The 18,529-nt window shown below is 30.8% G+C and overlaps 1 protein-coding gene across 3 annotated transcripts in view; it reads right to left on the bottom strand.

Moving 5' to 3' along the window:
* The window catches only part of cyfip1 (cytoplasmic FMR1 interacting protein 1), an 85,946-nt gene that overhangs the window by 1,333 nt on the left and 66,084 nt on the right, over positions 1-18,529 (bottom strand). For 2 of the 3 annotated variants that reach the window (XM_062038839.1, XM_062038838.1), the window contains exons 26-30: positions 14,529-14,659; positions 14,304-14,376; positions 11,146-11,240; positions 10,845-11,083; positions 10,615-10,762 (exon numbers count right to left, since the gene is read on the bottom strand). In XM_062038839.1, coding sequence (XP_061894823.1) covers positions 10,615-10,762; positions 10,845-11,083; positions 11,146-11,240; positions 14,304-14,376; positions 14,529-14,659 — 686 coding nt within the window. The remainder of the gene's footprint in view (positions 1-10,614; positions 10,763-10,844; positions 11,084-11,145; positions 11,241-14,303; positions 14,377-14,528; positions 14,660-18,529) is intronic. The other variant, XM_062038840.1, reaches the window with a different exon arrangement.

The following is an 18,529-nucleotide window of genomic DNA, read 5'->3' on the forward strand; positions in this document are numbered from 1 at the left end:
TTGGACAACAAAAATGTATTTAAAATGCAATATTTTAAATACAATATCAATATTTTGGTCACATCACTGCACTTTTTTTGCTTCCATTTTTATTTTTGATTTAATTTACTTTTTTTGCAAATTATTTGGACAACAAAAATTAACTTAAAATGCAACATTTTATAAATACAATATCAGTATTTTGGTCACATTGCACTTTTTTTTACTCCCATTTTCAGCATTAAAAATGACCTTTTTTAAAATGTATTTTCAAAATAAATTGACTGTAATAATGAAATGTATTTGTATACATTTCATGTCTGCTATGTGGAATGTAAAGCCTGGTGAAATGTATTTGATTTTGTCTGTCAAACTAAAATAGACATAACATTTTAGCAAATTATTTTGGCAATATAAACTTAATTTTACGTTGGTGTATTGCAAATATTCACGTCAGACAAATGTAACAAATTATTTTTTGGAACATTAACACAATTTGTGATTTAAGAAAGTTAGCTCATTATTTGGACAACATGAATGAACTTGAAATGTAATAAATTCATTTTCAGTTGCAGCTTCTGCTTGTTTTGTTAAAATATTGATCAATTATACTTTAAATCTATACATAATCAGAGTATGTTGGTTCATTATAACACTTCATATTTGTTAGTGTGTGCAATGTTGAATTTAAAGCTTTAGGACATTTATTTGAGCTTTAAACTCATTTAAAAAAAAATAAAAAGATTAATGTAATTTTTTAGCAAATTATTTGGACAACAAAAATGTATTTAAAATGCAATATTTTAGAAATACAATATCAATATTTTGGTCACATCACTGCACTTTTTTTGCTCCCATTTTTATTTTTGATTAAATTGAGGGTTTTTTTGCAAATTATTTGGACAACAAATTTACTTAAAATGCAATATTTTATAAATACAATATCAATATTTAGGTCACATCACTGCACTTTTTTTGCTTCCATTTTTGATTTAATTTAGGGTTTTTTTTGCAAATTATTTGGACAACAAAAATGTATTTGTTAAAACTAGTCGATTATACTTTAAATCAATAGAACACTTCATATTTGTTAGTGTGTGCAATGTTCAATTTAAAGCTTAAGGACATTTATTTGAGCTTCAAACACATTTAAAAAAAAAAATTAATGTAATTTTTTTGCAAATTATTTGGACAACAAAAATGTATTTAAAATGCAATATTTTAAATACAATATCAATATTTTGGTCACATCACTGCACTTTTTTTGCTTCCATTTTTATTTTTGATTTAATTTACTTTTTTTGCAAATTATTTGGACAACAAAAATTAACTTAAAATGCAACATTTTATAAATACAATATCAGTATTTTGGTCACATTGCACTTTTTTTTGCTCCCATTTTCAGCATTAAAAATGACCTTTTTTAAAATGTATTTTCAAAATAAATGGACTAATAATGAAATGTATTTGTATACATTTCATGTCTGCTATGTGGAATGTAAAGCCTGGTGAAATGTATTTGATTTTGTCTGTCAAACTAAAATAGAAATAACATTTTAGCAAATTATTTTGGCAATATAAACTTAATTTTACGTTGGTGTATTGCAAATATTTATTGATCATCCAGTGATTATGTCGCAATACTTTTCTTGACATTAAGTTAAAAAAAACACTTTTTTAACAAATATTTAATCCTTTTAAATAATTTTTTAATAAAAAAGTGTCACATATTTTTAATTGTTTCAATTCACGTCAGACAAATGTAACAATAAATTATTTTTTGGAACATTAACACAATTTGTGATTTAAGAAATTTAGCTCATTATTTGGACAACATGAATGAACCTGAAATGTAATAAATTCATTTTCAGTTGCAGCTTCTGCTTGTTTTGTAAAAATATTGATCAATTATACTTTAAATTTATACAATATCAGAGTATTTTGGTTCATTATAACACTTCATATTTGTTAGTGTGTGCAATGTTGAATTTAAAGCTTTAGGACATTTATTTGAGCTTTAAACTCATTTAAAAAAAAAAAAAAAGATTAATGTAATTTTTTTGCAAATTATTTGGACAACAAAAATGTATTTAAAATGCAATATTTTATAAATACAATATCAATATTTTGGTCACATCACTGCACTTTTTTTGCTCCCACTTTTATTTTTATTTTTGATTAAATTGAGGTTTTTTTGCAAATTATTTGGACAACCAATTTACTTAAAATGCAATATTTTATAAATACAATATCAGTATTTAGGTCACATCACTGCACTTTTTTTGCTTCCATTTTTATTTTTGATTTAATTTAGGTTTTTTTGCAAATTATTTGGAGAACAAAAATGTATTTAAAATGCAATATTTTATAAATACAATATCAATATTTTGGTCACATCACTGCACCTTTTTTGCTCCCATTTTTATTTTTGATTAAATTGAGGGTTTTTTTTGCAAATTATTTGGACAACAAATTTACTTAAAATGCAATATTTTATAAATACAATATCAATATTTAGGTCACATCACTGCACTTTTTTTTCTTCCATTTTTATTTTTTATTTCATTTAGGTTTTTTTGCAAATTATTTGGACAACAAAAATTAACTTAAAATGCAACATTTTATAAATACAATATCAGTATTTTGGTCACATTGCACTTTTTTTGCTCCCATTTTCAGCATTAAAAATTACCTTTTTTTAAATGTATTTTCAAAATAAATGGACTAATAATGAAATGTATTTGTATACATTTCATGTCTGCTATGTGGAATGTAAAGCCTGGTGAAATGTATTTGATTTTGTCTGTCAAACTAAAATAGAAATAACATTTTAGCAAATTATTTTGGCAATATAAACTTAATTTTACGTTGGTGTATTGCAAATATTTATTGATCATCCAGTGATTATGTCGCAATACTTTTCTTGACATTAAGTTAAAAAAAACACTTTTTTAACAAATATTTAATCCTTTTAAATAATTTTTTAATAAAAAAGTGTCACATATTTTTAATTGTTTCAATTCACGTCAGACAAATGTAACAAATTTTTTTTTGGAACATTAACACAATTTGTGATTTAAGAAATTTAGCTCATTATTTGGACAACATGAATGAACTTGAAATGTAATAAATTCATATTCAGTTGCAGCTTCTGCTTGTTTTGTAAAAATATTGATCAATTATACTTTAAATTTATACAATATCAGAGTATTTTGGTTCATTATAACACTTCATAATTGTTAGTGTGTGCAATGTTGAATTTAAAGCTTTAGGACATTTATTTGAGCTTTAAACTCATTAAAAAAAAAAAAAGATTAATGTAATTTTTTAGCAAATTATTTGGACAACAAAAATGTATTTAAAATGCAATATTTTATAAATACAATATCAATATTTTGGTCACATCACTGCACTTTTTTTGCTCCCATTTTTATTTTTGATTAAATTGAGGGTTTTTTTGCAAATTATTTGGACAACAAATTTACTTAAAATGCAACATTTTATAAATACAATATCAATATTTAGGTCACATCACTGCACTTTTTTGCTTCCATTTTTATTTTTGATTTAATTTAGGTTTTTTTTGCAAATTATTTGGACAACAAAAATGTATTTGTTAAAACTAGTCGATTATACTTTAAATCAATAGAACACTTCATATTTGTTAATGTGTGCAATGTTCAATTTAAAGCTTTAGGACATTTATTTGAGCTTTAAACTCATTAAAAAAAAAAAAAAAGATTAATGTAATTTTTTAGCAAATTATTTGGACAACAAAAATGTATTTAAAATGCAATATTTTATAAATACAATATCAATATTTTGGTCACATCACTGCACTTTTTTTGCTCCCACTTTTATTTTTATTTTTGATTAAATTGAGGTTTTTTTGCAAATTATTTGGACAACCAATTTACTTAAAATGCAATATTTTATAAATACAATATCAGTATTTAGGTCACATCACTGCACTTTTTTTGCTTCCATTTTTATTTTTGATTTAATTTAGGTTTTTTTGCAAATTATTTGGACAACAAAAATGTATTTAAAATGCAATATTTTATAAATACAATATCAATATTTTGGTCACATCACTGCACTTTTTTTGCTCCCATTTTTATTTTTGATTAAATTGAGGGTTTTTTTGCAAATTATTTGGACAACAAATTTACTTAAAATGCAATATTTTATAAATACAATATCAATATTTAGGTCACATCACTACACTTTTTTTGCTTCCATTTTTATTTTTGATTTAATTTAGGTTTTTTTTGCAAATTATTTGGACAACAAAAATGTATTTGTTAAAACTAGTCGATTATACTTTAAATCAATAGAACACTTCATATTTGTTAATGTGTGCAATGTTGAATTTAAAGCTTAAGGACATTTATTTGAGCTTCAAACACATTTTTAAAAAAAAGTGATTAATGTAATTTTTTTGCAAATTATTTGGACAACAAAAATGTATTTAAAATGCAATATTTTAAATACAATATCAATATTTTGGTCACATCACTGCACTTTTTTTGCTTCCATTTTTATTTTTGATTTAATTTACTTTTTTTGCAAATTATTTGGACAACAAAAATTAACTTAAAATGCAACATTTATAAATACAATATCAGTATTTTGGTCACATTGCACTTTTTTTGCTCCCATTTTCAGCATTAAAAATGACCTTTTTTAAAATGTATTTTCAAAATAAATGGACTGTAATAATGAAATGTATTTGTATACATTTCATGTCTGCTATGTGGAACGTAAAGCCTGGTGAAATGTATTTGATTTTGTCTGTCAAACTAAAATAGAAATAACATTTTAGCAAATGATTTTGGCAATATAAACTTAATTTTACGTTGGTGTATTGCAGCCTCCCATCATTTCCTAAACTTCAAATGTTTGAATTCATGTGTACTTCAATTTTTTTGAGTATTTTGCTTTATTATTGCACTTTAAAACAATTCAGCAAACAAAATTAGCAGCTTTTTAAAAATTTAATTTTAAAAAAAAAAATAATCACTGTCATAATACAACATTTCCTATTTCATGTTTTCTATTTGTACACATTTCATGTCTGCTATGTCAAATGTAATTTTGTCTGTCAAATCAAAAAACTATTTGTGATTTAAACCAAAAAAAGGAGGAAATTATTTGGACAATATAAATTAATTTAGTCACACAATGAGCAAATAAAAGTTATTTCCTAAGGTTCGGTCGTCAGGGGCGAGCTGGAGTCTACACCAGCTGCCTGTCAATATTTTAAATCAGGCAACAAAGTCTTGTAGGAAGTGATGTGGGTCCTACAGGCAGCAGCAGGACAGCTCAATGTTTTATCCATTTATTGTATAAAATATCTATAGACTGACTTGAATAAAGTATGTTTATTTATTATATATATTCATAGACTTGAATAAAGTATTTATTATATAAAATATATATTGACTGACTTGAGTAAATTATGTTTGCTTATTATATATATTATATATTTATATACTTGAGTAAAGTATGTTTATTATATATTTATATACTTGAGTAAAGTATGTTTATATTTATATACTTGAGTAAAGTATGTTTATTATATATTTATATACTTGAGTAAAGTATGTTTATTATATATTTATATACTTGAGTAAAGTATGTTTATTATATATATTATATGTTTATATATTTCAGTAAAGTATGTTTATTATATATATTATATATTTATATACTTTAGTAAAGTAAGTTTATTATATATTTATATACTTGAGTAAAGTATGTTTATTATATATATTAAATATTTATAGACTTGAATATTGTATTTATTATATCAAATATATATTGACTGACTTGAGTAAATTATGTTTGTTTATTATATATATATTTATATACTTGAGTAAAGTATGTTTATTATATATATTATATATTTATATACTTGAGTAAAGTATGTTTATTATATGTATTATATATTTATATATCTGAGTAAAGTATGTTTATTATATATATTATATATTTATATACTTGAGTAAAGTATGTTTATTATATATTTATATACTTGAGTAAAGTATGTTTATTATATATATATATATACTCACATAATGTTTTTTCTGCGTCAGAGGTGGACATGCATTTTACTGAGGTGGCAAACAATCTAAAAATTCCTGTCATATCAATTCCTAGATATGGTCGAAATTATTTAAAGTGCACTATGCATAATAAACGTAACATTATTAATATTGCTACTACGGATACTTTCAACAAAAACTCCTCAAAACAGCCCACTACCTATAATATGGGCTTTTTAAACATAAGGTCATTGTCTTCCAAAACGTTATTAGTTAATGAAGTCATCAGAGACAACAATCTTGATGTCGTTGGTTTAGCCGAGACCTGGCTCAAACCAGACGAATTTTTTGCGCTGGGTGAGGCGTCTCCTCCTGGCTATGCGGGAACGCATATTGCCCGCCCCATTAAAAGGGGTGGGGGTGTTGCACCAATATACAACAAAAACTTTAGCCTTACCTCGGACCTAAATAATAAATATAACTCGTTTGAGGTGCTCACTATGAGGTTTGTCACACCGCTGCCTCTCCACCTGGCTGTCATCTACCGCCCCCCAGGGCCCTATTCGGACTTTATCAATGAATTTTCAGAGTTCGTTGCTGATCTAGTGACGCACGCCGACAATATAATCATAATGGGAGACTTTAACATCCATATGAATACCCCATCGGACCCTCCATGCGTGGCGCTCCAGACTATAATTGATAGCTGTGGTCTTACACAAATAATAAATGAACCCACACATCGCAACGGTAATACGATAGATCTAGTGCTTGTCAGGGGTGTCACCACCTCTAAAGTTACGATACTCCCGTACACTAAAGTAATGTCCGATCATTACCTTATAAAATTCGAAGTTCGGACTCATTGTCAACAAACTAATAATAATAATAATAACTACTATAGCAGCCGCAACATTAATACTGCCACAACGACGACTCTTACTGACCTACTGCCTTCAGTAATGGCACCTTTCCCAAATTATGTGGGCTCTATTGATAACCTCACTAACAACTTTAACGACGCCCTGCGCGACACCATTGATATTGTAGCACCGCTAAAGCTAAAAAGGGCCCCTAAAAGGCGTACCCCATGGTTTACAGAAGAAACTAAAGCCCAGAAATTATCATGTAGAAAGCTGGAACGCAAATGGCGTGCGACTAAACTTGAGGTTTTCCATCAAGCATGGAGTGATAGTTTAATAACTTATAAACGCATGCTTACCTCAGCTAAAGCTAAATATTACTCAAATCTCATCCACCTCAACAAAAATGATCCTAAATTTTTGTTTAGTACAGTAGCATCGCTAACCCAACAAGGGACTCCTCCCAGTAGCTCCACCCACTCAGCAGATGACTTTATGAATTTCTTTAATAAGAAAATTGAACTCATCAGAAAAGAGATTAAAGACAATGCATCCCAGCCACAACTGGGTTCTATTAACACAAATATGACTGTATATACGACGGACATTGCCCTCCAAAATAGTTTCTCTCTCTTTGATGAAATAACATTGGAGGAATTGTTAAAATGTGTAAATGGGACAAAACAAACAACATGTTTACTTGACCCAATTCCTGGGAAACTTATCAAGGAGCTTTTTGTTTTATTAGGTCCATCAGTGTTAAATATTATAAACCTATCACTTTCCTCTGGTACTGTTCCTCTAGCATTCAAAAAAGCGGTTATTCATCCTCTACTCAAAAGACCTAACCTCGATCCTGACCTCATGGTGAACTACCGGCCGGTGTCCCACCTACCGTTTATCTCGAAAATTCTCGAAAAAATTGTCGCACAGCAGCTAAATGAACACTTAGTGACTAACAATCTCTGTGAACCTTTTCAATCCGGTTTCAGGGCAAATCACTCTACGGAGACAGCCCTCGCAAAAATGACTAATGATCTATTGCTGACGATGGATTCTGATGCGTCATCTATGTTGCTGCTTCTTGATCTTAGCGCCGCTTTCGATACTGTTGATCATAATATTTTATTAGAGCGTATCAAAACGCGTATTGGGATGTCAGACTTAGCCTTGTCTTGGTTTAACTCTTATCTTACTGACAGGATGCAGTGTGTCTCCCATAACAATGTGACCTCGGACTATGTTAAGGTAACGTGCGGAGTTCCCCAGGGTTCAGTTCTTGGCCCTGCACTCTTTAGTATTTACATGCTGCCGCTAGGTGACATCATACGTGTTAGCTTTCACTGTTATGCTGATGACACTCAACTCTACATGCCCCTAAAGCTGACCAACACGCCGGATTGTAGTCAGCTGGAGGCGTGTCTTAATGAAATTAAACAATGGATGTCCGCTAACTTTTTGCAACTCAACGCTAAGAAAACGGAAATGCTGATTATCGGTCCTGCTCAACACCAACATCTATTTAATAATACCACCTTAACATTTGACAACCAAACAATTAAACAAGGCGACTCGGTAAAGAATCTGGGTATTATCTTCGACCCAACTCTCTCGTTTGAGTCACACATTAAGAGTGTTACTAAAACGGCCTTCTTTCATCTCCGTAATATCGCTAAAATTCGTTCCATTTTGTCCACAAGCGATGCTGAGATCATTATCCATGCGTTCGTTACATCTCGTCTCGATTACTGTAACGTATTATTTTCGGGCCTCCCTATGTCTAGCATTAAAAGATTACAGATGGTACAAAATGCGGCTGCTAGACTTTTGACAAAAACAAGAAAGTTTGATCATATTACGCCTATACTGGCTCACTTGCACTGGCTTCCTGTGCACCTAAGATGCGACTTTAAGGTTTTACTACTTACGTATAAAATACTACACGGTCAAGCTCCTGCCTATCTTGCTGATTGTATTGTACCATATGTCCCGGCAAGAAATCTGCGTTCAAAGAACTCCGGCTTATTAGTGATTCCCAGAGCCCAAAAAAAGTCTGCGGGCTATAGAGCGTTTTCTATTCGGGCTCCAATACTATGGAATGCCCTCCCGGTAAAAGTTAGAGATGCTACCTCAGTAGAAGCATTTAAGTCTCATCTTAAAACTCATTTGTATACTCTAGCCTTTAAATAGACTCCCTTTTTAGACCAGTTGATCTGCCGTTTCTTTTCTTTTCTTTTCTACTCTGCTCCGGGGTGGACCGCTAGCCTGTCCATCAGATGGGGACATCTCTACGCTGCTGACCCGTCTCCACTCGGGATGGTTCCCGCTGGCCCCACCATGGACTGGACTTTCGCTGATGTGTTGGACTTTCACAATATTATATCAGACCCACTCGACACCGAGGATGTCGTTGTGGCTTGTACAGCCCTTTGAGACACTAGTGATTTAGGGCTATATAAATAAACATTGATTGATTGATATATTATATATTTATATACTTGAGTAAAGTATGTTTATTATATATATTATATATTTATAGACTTGAATAAAGTATGTTTATTTATTATATATATTATATATTTATATACTTGAGTAAAGTATGTTTATTATATATATTATAATTTATAGACTTGAATATTGTATTTATTACATCAAATATATATTGACTGACTTGAGTAAATTAGGTTTGTTTATTATATATATTATATATTTATATATTTGAGTAAAGTATGTTTATTATATATATTTATATACTTGAGTAAAGTATGTTTACTATATATATTATATATTTATATATTTGAGTAAAGTATGTTTATTATATATATTTATATATTTGAGTAAAGTATGTTTATTATATATATTTATATACTTGAGTAAAGTATGTTTATTATATATATTTATATATTTGAGTAAAGTATGTTTATTATATATATTTATATACTTGAGTAAAGTGTGTTTATTATATATATATTATATATTTATATACTTGAGTAAAGTGTGTTTATTATATATATTATATATTTATATACTTGAGTAAAGTATGTTTACTATGTATATTATATATTTGAGTAAAGTATGTTTATTTATATATTTGAGTAAAGTATGTTTATTATATATATTTATATATTTGAGTAAAGTATGTTTATTATATATATTTATATACTTGAGTAAAGTGTGTTTATTATATATATTATATATTTATATACTTGATTAAAGTATGTTTACTATATATATTATATATTTATATATTTGAGTAAAGTATGTTTATTATATATATTTATATACTTGAGTAAAGTGTGTTATTATATATATTATATAGTTATATACTTGAGTAAAGTATGTTTACTATATATATTATATATTTGAGTAAAGTATGTTTATTATATATATTTATATATCTGAGTAAAGTGTGTTATTATATATATTATATAGTTATATACTTGAGTAAAGTATGTTTACTATATATATTATATATTTGAGTAAAGTATGTTTATTATATATATTTATATGTTTGAGTAAAGTATGTTTATTATATATATTTATATATTTGAGTAAAGTATGTTTATTATATATATTTATATATATATTTATATACTTGAGTAAAGTATGTTTACTATATATATTATATATTTATATAATTGAGTAAAGAATGTTATTATATATACTTGAGTAAAGTATAGTATTGATGTATTATTAGATGTATTAGAGGTAAAAGTGAGACTCACCACACTCTTGATGACCTCATCCTTGCCGTCGTGTTTCTGCACCTTGAGCAGGTGGTAGCTGAAGTCCAGGATGTCAAAGCGGCGATGTTGTCCCAGCAGGGAGATGATCAAGCAGCCCGCCCAGTGGAGGCCATCACCAAAGCACTGCCTGCACACAAGCATGGCGGCAGGTGAAGGCGAGGGTGAGGGTGAAGGTGAGGGTGGTGTGAGCGGGTGAGGGTGTCACTCACTCCACGGTGAACTCGTGTGCGCCCACAGGGATGCAGTAGACAAACTGCATGGCGCTCCACAGGCGGTGGAACTCCACGCACTCGTCCACGTGCATCACGCCATTGCTAGGCAGCGGGCCGCGCCAGATGGGGTCGTCCAGGAAGGTGCGCACACGTGCCAGGATGACCTCGAACATGGAGAGGCCGCAGCACAGACGCTCTTTGGTCAGCAGGTCACCCTCACGTGCGATGGCGATCTGCTGCTTGGCGGACAGGAAGTGTCAAGACACGTTATGCTTAGCACTTTTATCATGGCTGCTACCTGAGGTGTGCCCAGTCTCTCGATGAGAGGAACCATGTGCAGCGCCGTGTACTTGGACTCCAGGCGCTTCATCTTGGCATCCAGGCGCTCTCCTTCTACACACACACACACACACACACACACACACACACACACACACACACACACACACACACACACACACACACATCTTAACAGCCACAATGCACCTCTCTTCTAAAGACACTACATTAGGTACGCCTCTCTTCTAAAGACACTACATTAGGTACACCTCTCTTCTAAAGACACTACATTAGGTACACCTCTCTTCTAAAGACACTACATTAGGTACACCTCTCTTTTAAAGACACTACATTAGGTACACCTCTCTTCTAAAGACACTACATTAGGTACACCTCTCTTCTAAAGACACTACATTAGGTACACCTCTCTTCTAAAGACACTACATTAGGTACACCTCTCTTCTAAAGACACTACATTAGGTACACCTCTCTTCTAAAGACACTACATTAGGTACACCTCTCTTCTAAAGACACTACATTAGGTACACCTCTCTTCTAAAGACACTACATTAGGTACAACCCTCTTCTAAAGACACTACATTAGGTACACCTCTCTTCTAAAGACACTACATTAGGTACACCTCTCTTCTAAAGACACTACATTAGGTACACCTCTCTTCTAAAGACACTACATTAGGTACACCTCTCTTCTAAAGACACTACATTAGGTACGCCTCTCTTCTAAAGACACTACATTAGGTACGCCTCTCTTCTAAAGACACTACATTAGGTACGCCTCTCTTCTAAAGACACTACATTAGGTACGCCTCTCTTCTAAAGACACTACATTAGGTACGCCTCTCTTCCAAGGAGACTGCATTAGGTACGCCTCTCTTCCAAGGAGACTGCATTAGGTACGCCTCTCTTCTAAAGACACTACATTAGGTACGCCTCTCTTCTAAAGACACTACATTAGGTACACCTCTCTTCTAAAGACACTACATTAGGTACACCTCTCTTCTAAAGACACTACATTAGGTACACCTCTCTTCTAAAGACACTACATTAGGTACACCTCTCTTCTAAAGACACTACATTAGGTACACCTCTCTTCTAAAGACACTACATTAGGTACACCTCTCTTCTAAAGACACTACATTAGGTACGCCTCTCTTCTAAAGACACTACATTAGGTACGCCTCTCTTCTAAAGACACTACATTAGGTACGCCTCTCTTCCAAGGAGACTGCATTAGGTACACCTCTCTTCTAAAGACACTACATTAGGTACACCTCTCTTCTAAAGACACTACATTAGGTACACCTCTCTTCTAAAGACACTACATTAGGTACACCTCTCTTTCTAAGAACACTACATTAGGTACACCTCTCTTCTAAAGACACTACATTAGGTACACCTCTCTTCTAAAGACACTACATTAGGTACACCTCTCTTCTAAAGACACTACATTAGGTACACCTCTCTTCTAAAGACACTACATTAGGTACACCTCTCTTCTAAAGACACTACATTAGGTACACCTCTCTTCTAAAGACACTACATTAGGTACACCTCTTCTAAAGACACTACATTAGGTACACCTCTCTTCTAAAGACACTACATTAGGTACACCTCTCTTCTAAAGACACTACATTAGGTACGCCTCTCTTCCAAGGAGACTGCATTAGGTATGCCACACCTTTCTTTCAAGGACACTGCATTAGGTACACCTTTCTTCCAAGGACACTGCATTAGTTACACCTGTAGTCTAAGGACACTACATTAGGTATGCCTCTCTTCCAAGGACACTACATTAGGTACACCTTTATTCCAAGGACACTGCATTAGGTACACCTGCCCTCTAAAGACACTGCATTAAATACACGCCTCTCTTCCAAGGGCACTGCATTGGGTACACCTCACTTCCAAGGACACGGCATTAGGTACACCTCGCTTCCAAGGACACTGCAATAGGTATGCTCTTCATAGACACTGCGACACCTTTCTTCTAAGGACACTGCAATAAGTACTCTCTTCAAGGACACTGCACTAGGTACACCTCTCTTCTAAAGACACTGCATTATATACACCTGTTATTAGGTACACCTTTCTTCCAAGGACACTGCATTAGGTACACCTCGCTTCCAAGTACACTGCATTAGGTACACCTTTCTTCTAAGGACACTGCAATAGGTATGCTCTACATAGACACTGCGTTAGGTACACCTTTCTTCTAAGGACACTGCAATAAGTACGCTCTTCAAGGACACTGCATTAGGTACACCTCTCTTCTAAAGACACTGCATTATATACACCTGTTATTAGGTACACCTTTCTTCCAAGGACACTGCATTAGGTACACCTGCCTTGTAAAGACACTGCATTTGGTACACCTGCATTAGGTACACCTTGTTCTAAGGACACTGCATTACATCCACCACTCTTCAAAAGACACTGCATTAGGTACGCCTCTCTTCCCAGGAAACTGCGATAGGCACGCTCTTCAAGGGCACTGCATTAGGTAAATAAATGATAAATGGGTGTTACTTGTATAGCGCTTTTCTACCTTCAAGGTACTCAGAGCGCTTTGACACCTTTCTTCCAAATACACTGCAATAGGTACACTCTTCAAGGACACTGCATTAGGTACACCTCTCATCTAAAGACACTGCATTATATACACCTTTCTTCCATTAGGTACGCCTTTCTTCCAGGGACACTGCCTTAGTACATCTGTATTCTAAGGACACTACATTAGGTACACCTCTGTTTTCAGGACACCAAATTAGGTACACTTGTTTTAAGGACACTACATTAGGTACACCAGTATTTTAAGGACACACCTCTCTTTTAAGGACAAAGAATTAGGTACACTTCTCTTTGAGGGACACTATATTAGGTACACCTGTGTGTATGTGTGTGTGTATGTATATATATATATCAAAGAAATTGTGGTTGAGCTTTAACATTTTACAATTGTTTTAATTTAAGTTTATTGCTATAGTTTATATTTTAACTAACAGGCATGCTATAGTTTAAGTAGTTTATTTGCATTTATCTGTCCGCAATTATTATTACAGAAAATGATTGATCAAAAAAGCGTAAAAATTAATTACTGAAATACTAAATTAAAGTCCGAGTTAAAAGTCATCATTTAGACAACAGCAGTTGACGCACCTTTGATGTGGACTCTGGGCAGAATGTTCTGGAATGGTGCAGCATGCAGCAGATCACACACTTCTTCCTGCGACTACGATCACAATATAAAGCATAAAACAATATAAAGTATAAAACAAAATGACGTATAAAACAATATGAAGTACAAATATAAAGTATATAAATAGGTGTATTGCTCCCCCTAGTGGTTGACATTGTAATGAGTAGAAACAAAGTCATTCTTACCAGACTTTGTTCGCTGAGCAGACAGAAGAGAAGAGCGTTGCCCACTTCCCTCAAGTTCTGGAAGCAGACAGTCTTCAGCTCAGCGTATTCTACGATGTCCTTCAGCTGGTGGTGGAAGAACTCCAGGATTCCTGCCAAAGGAAAATGTCCTCCAATCATCTCCCATCTTGGCTTGCATTTTATTCAGCGAACTGATGGATTTCTGTGTCGTGTTGGAAGGACGTCATGTCTGCTCTTCTCCACAGTAATACTTTTTATCCACTGAAAAACTTGGCGTGCATGAAAACATGAAAGAATGAGCATTCTCTCCATGAGCTAACTCCTTCAAGACTGTTGAAGAACCATTTCAGGTGACTACCTCTTGAAGCTCATGGAGAGAATGCCAAGAGTGTGCAAAGGAATAATCAGAGCAAAGGGTGGCTATTTTGAAGAAACTAGAATATAAAACATGTTTTCAGTTATTTCACCTTTTTTTGTTAAGTACGTAACTCCACATGTGTTCATTCATAGTTTTGATGTGACAATCTATAATGTAAATAGTCATGAAAATAAAGAAAACACATTGCATGAGAAGGTGTGTCCAAACTTTTGGCCTGTACACAAATGCATACTGTATGTATACACACACATATGCATGTGTATATACACTTACACACACAAATATATAAATGTACATGTATATATATGTGTGTATATAGGGCAGCACAATGTCCAGGTTGTACCCCACCTTCCGCCCGAGTGCAGCCGGGATAGGCTCCAGCATCCCCGCGACCCCGAGAGGGACAAACAGTAGAAAATGGATGGATGGATGGATGGATGAATAAAAATCCAGATTCTCATGTGAAATAATTTTTTTGTGCAACCCATTTGAACATTTGACAAATGTGTTATTAATTAGAGAGCAATGGTTATTAATAGAAATGTGTTATTAATTAGAGAAATGTGTTATTAATTAGGGAGAAATTGTTATTAAGAGAAATGTGTTATTAATTAGAGAAATGTGTTATTAATTAGGGAGAAATTGTTATTAAGAGAAATGTGTTATTAATAAGAGAAATGTGTTATTAGAGGGACATTTTTAGTAAGAGAAATGTGTTATTAGAGAAATGTGTTATTAAGAAAAATGTGTTATTAATAAAAGAAATGTGTTATTAATTAGAAAGAAATTGTTAGTAAGAGAAATGTGTTATTAGAGAAATGTGTTATTAAGAAAAATGTGTTATTAATAAGAGAAATGTGTTATTAATTAGAGAGAAATTGTTAGTAAGAGAAATGTGTTATTAATTACAGAAATGTGTTAGAGAGAAATGTGTTATTAATTAAAGAGAAATATGTTATTAATTAAAGACAAATGTGTTATTAATTAGAGGGGAAATTGTTAGTAAGTGAAATGTGTTATTAATAAGAGAAATGTGTTATTAATTAGAGAGAAATTGTTAGTAAGAGAAATGTGTTATTAATTAGAGAAATGTGTTATTAAGAGCAAAGTGTTATTAATTAGAGAGAAATCGTTAAGAGAAATGTGTTATTAGAGAGAAATTGTTATTAATTTGAGAAATGTGTTATTAATTAGAGAAAAATGTGTTATTAATAAGAGAAATGTTGTTAATTAGAGAAATGTGTTATTAACTAGAGAGAAATGTGTTAATTAAAAATAAATGTGTTATTAATTAAAGAGAAATGTGTTATTAATTAAAGAGAAATGTGTTATTAATAATAGAAATGTGTTATTAATCAAAGACAAATGTGTTATAAATTAAAAAGAAATGTGTTATAAATTATAGAGTAATGTGCTATAAATTAAAGAGAAATGTGTTATTAATTAAAGAGAAATGTGTTATTAATTAGAGAGAAATGTGTTATTAATTAGAGAGAAATGTGTTATTAATTAGAGAGAAATGTTATTATTAGAGAAATGTGTTAATTAAAAAGAAATGTGTTATTAATTAAAGAGAAATGTGTTATTAATAATAGAAATGTGTTATTAATAATAGAAATGTGTTATTAATAATAGAAATGTGTTATTAATCAAAGACAAATGTGTTATAAATTAAAAAGAAATGTGTTATAAATTATAGAGAAATGTGCTATAAATTAAAGAGAAATGTGTTATTAATTAAAGAGAAATGTGTTATTAATTAGAGAGAAATGTGTTATTAATTAGAGAGAAATGTGTTATTAATTAGAGAGAAATGTGTTATTAATTAAAGAGTAATTGTTATTCATTAAAGAGAAATGTGTTATTAATCAAAGACAAATGTGTTAATTAAAGAGAAATGTGTTATTAAAGAAAAATGTGTTATTAATCAAAGACAAATGTGTCATAATTAGAGAGAAATGTGTTATTAATTAAAGATAAATGTGTTATTAATTAAAGATAAATGTGTTATTAATTAGAGAAAAATTGTTAGTAAGAGAAATGTGTTACTAATTACAGAAATGTGTTAATTAGAGAGAAATGTGTTATTAATTAAAGACAAATGTGTTATTAATTAGAGGGGAAATTGTTAGTAAGAGAAATGTGTTATTAATAAGAGAAATGTGTTATTAATTAGAGAGAAATTGTTAGTAGAGAGAAATGTGTTATTACTTAGAGAAATGTGTTATTAATTAGAGAAATGTGTTATTAATTAGAGAGAAATTGTTAGTAGAGAGAAATGTGTTATTAATTAAAGACAAATGTGTTATTAATTACAGGGGAAATTGTTAGTAAGAGAAATGTGTTATTAATAAGAGAAATGTGTTATTTATTAGAGAGAAATTGTTAGTAGAGAGAAATGTGTTATTAATTAGAGAAATGTGTTATTAATTAGAGAAATGTGTTATTAATTAGAGAGAAATTGTTAGTAGAGAGAAATGTGTTATTAATTAAAGACAAATGTGTTATTAATTAGAGGGGAAATTGTTAGTAAGAGAAATGTGTTATTAATAAGAGAAATGTGTTATTAAGAGCAACGTGTTATTAATTAGAGAGGAATTGTTAAGAGAAATGTGTTATTAGAGAGTAATGTGTTATTACTAAGAGAAAAGGGGTATTAGAGAAAAATGTGTTATTAATAAAAGAAATGTGTTATTAATTGGAGAAATGTGTTATTAAGAGCAAAGTGTTATTAATTAGAGAGAAATTGTTAAGAGAAATATGTTATTAATTAGAGAGAAATGTGTTATTAATAATAGAAATGTGTTAATAAGAGAAATATGTTATTAATTAGAGAGAAATGTGTTATTGATAATAGAAATGTGTTATTAATAAGAGAAATGTGTTATTAATTAGAGAGAAATGTGTTATTAATAAGAGAAATGTGTTATTAATAAGAGAAATGTGTTATTAATTGGAGAAATGTTATTAATTAGAGAAATGTGTTATTAATTAGAGAGAAATGTGTTATTAACTAAAGAGAAATGTGTTATTAAAGAGAAATGTGTTATTAATTAGAGATAAATGTGTTATTAATTAAAGAGAAATGTGTTATTAATTAGAGATAAATGTGTTAATAAGAAACAAATGTGTTATTAATAAGAGAAATGTGTTATTAATCAAAGACAAATGTATTATAAATTAAAAAGAAATGTGTTATAAATTAAAAAGAAATGTGTAAATGGATGGATGGGTGTTAGAGAGAGAAATGTGTTATTAATTAGAGAGAAATGTGTTATTAATAAGAGAAATGTGTTATTAATTAAAGAGAAATGTGTTGTAAAATGTACAATTACGATTTTTGATCACAGCTTAAGTTTCTAACTTTGAAACAACATCTCTGGATGAGCTGACCACACTGAGTTCTTCATGGTGTGGTAGAGAATTAAAGGTGTGTGGTTGTTCATGGTGTGGCAGATAATTAAAGGTGTGGTTCTTCATTGTGTGGTAGAGAATTAAAGGTGTGTGGTTGTTCATGGTGTGGCAGATAATTAAAGGTGTGGTTCTTCATTGTGTGGTAGAGAATTAAAGGTGTGTGGTTGTTCATGGTGTGGCAGAGAATTAAAGGTGTGTGGTTCTTCAT

This window comes from Entelurus aequoreus, linkage group LG27, assembly GCF_033978785.1.
Source record: "Entelurus aequoreus isolate RoL-2023_Sb linkage group LG27, RoL_Eaeq_v1.1, whole genome shotgun sequence".
NCBI lineage: Eukaryota > Metazoa > Chordata > Actinopteri > Syngnathiformes > Syngnathidae > Entelurus > Entelurus aequoreus.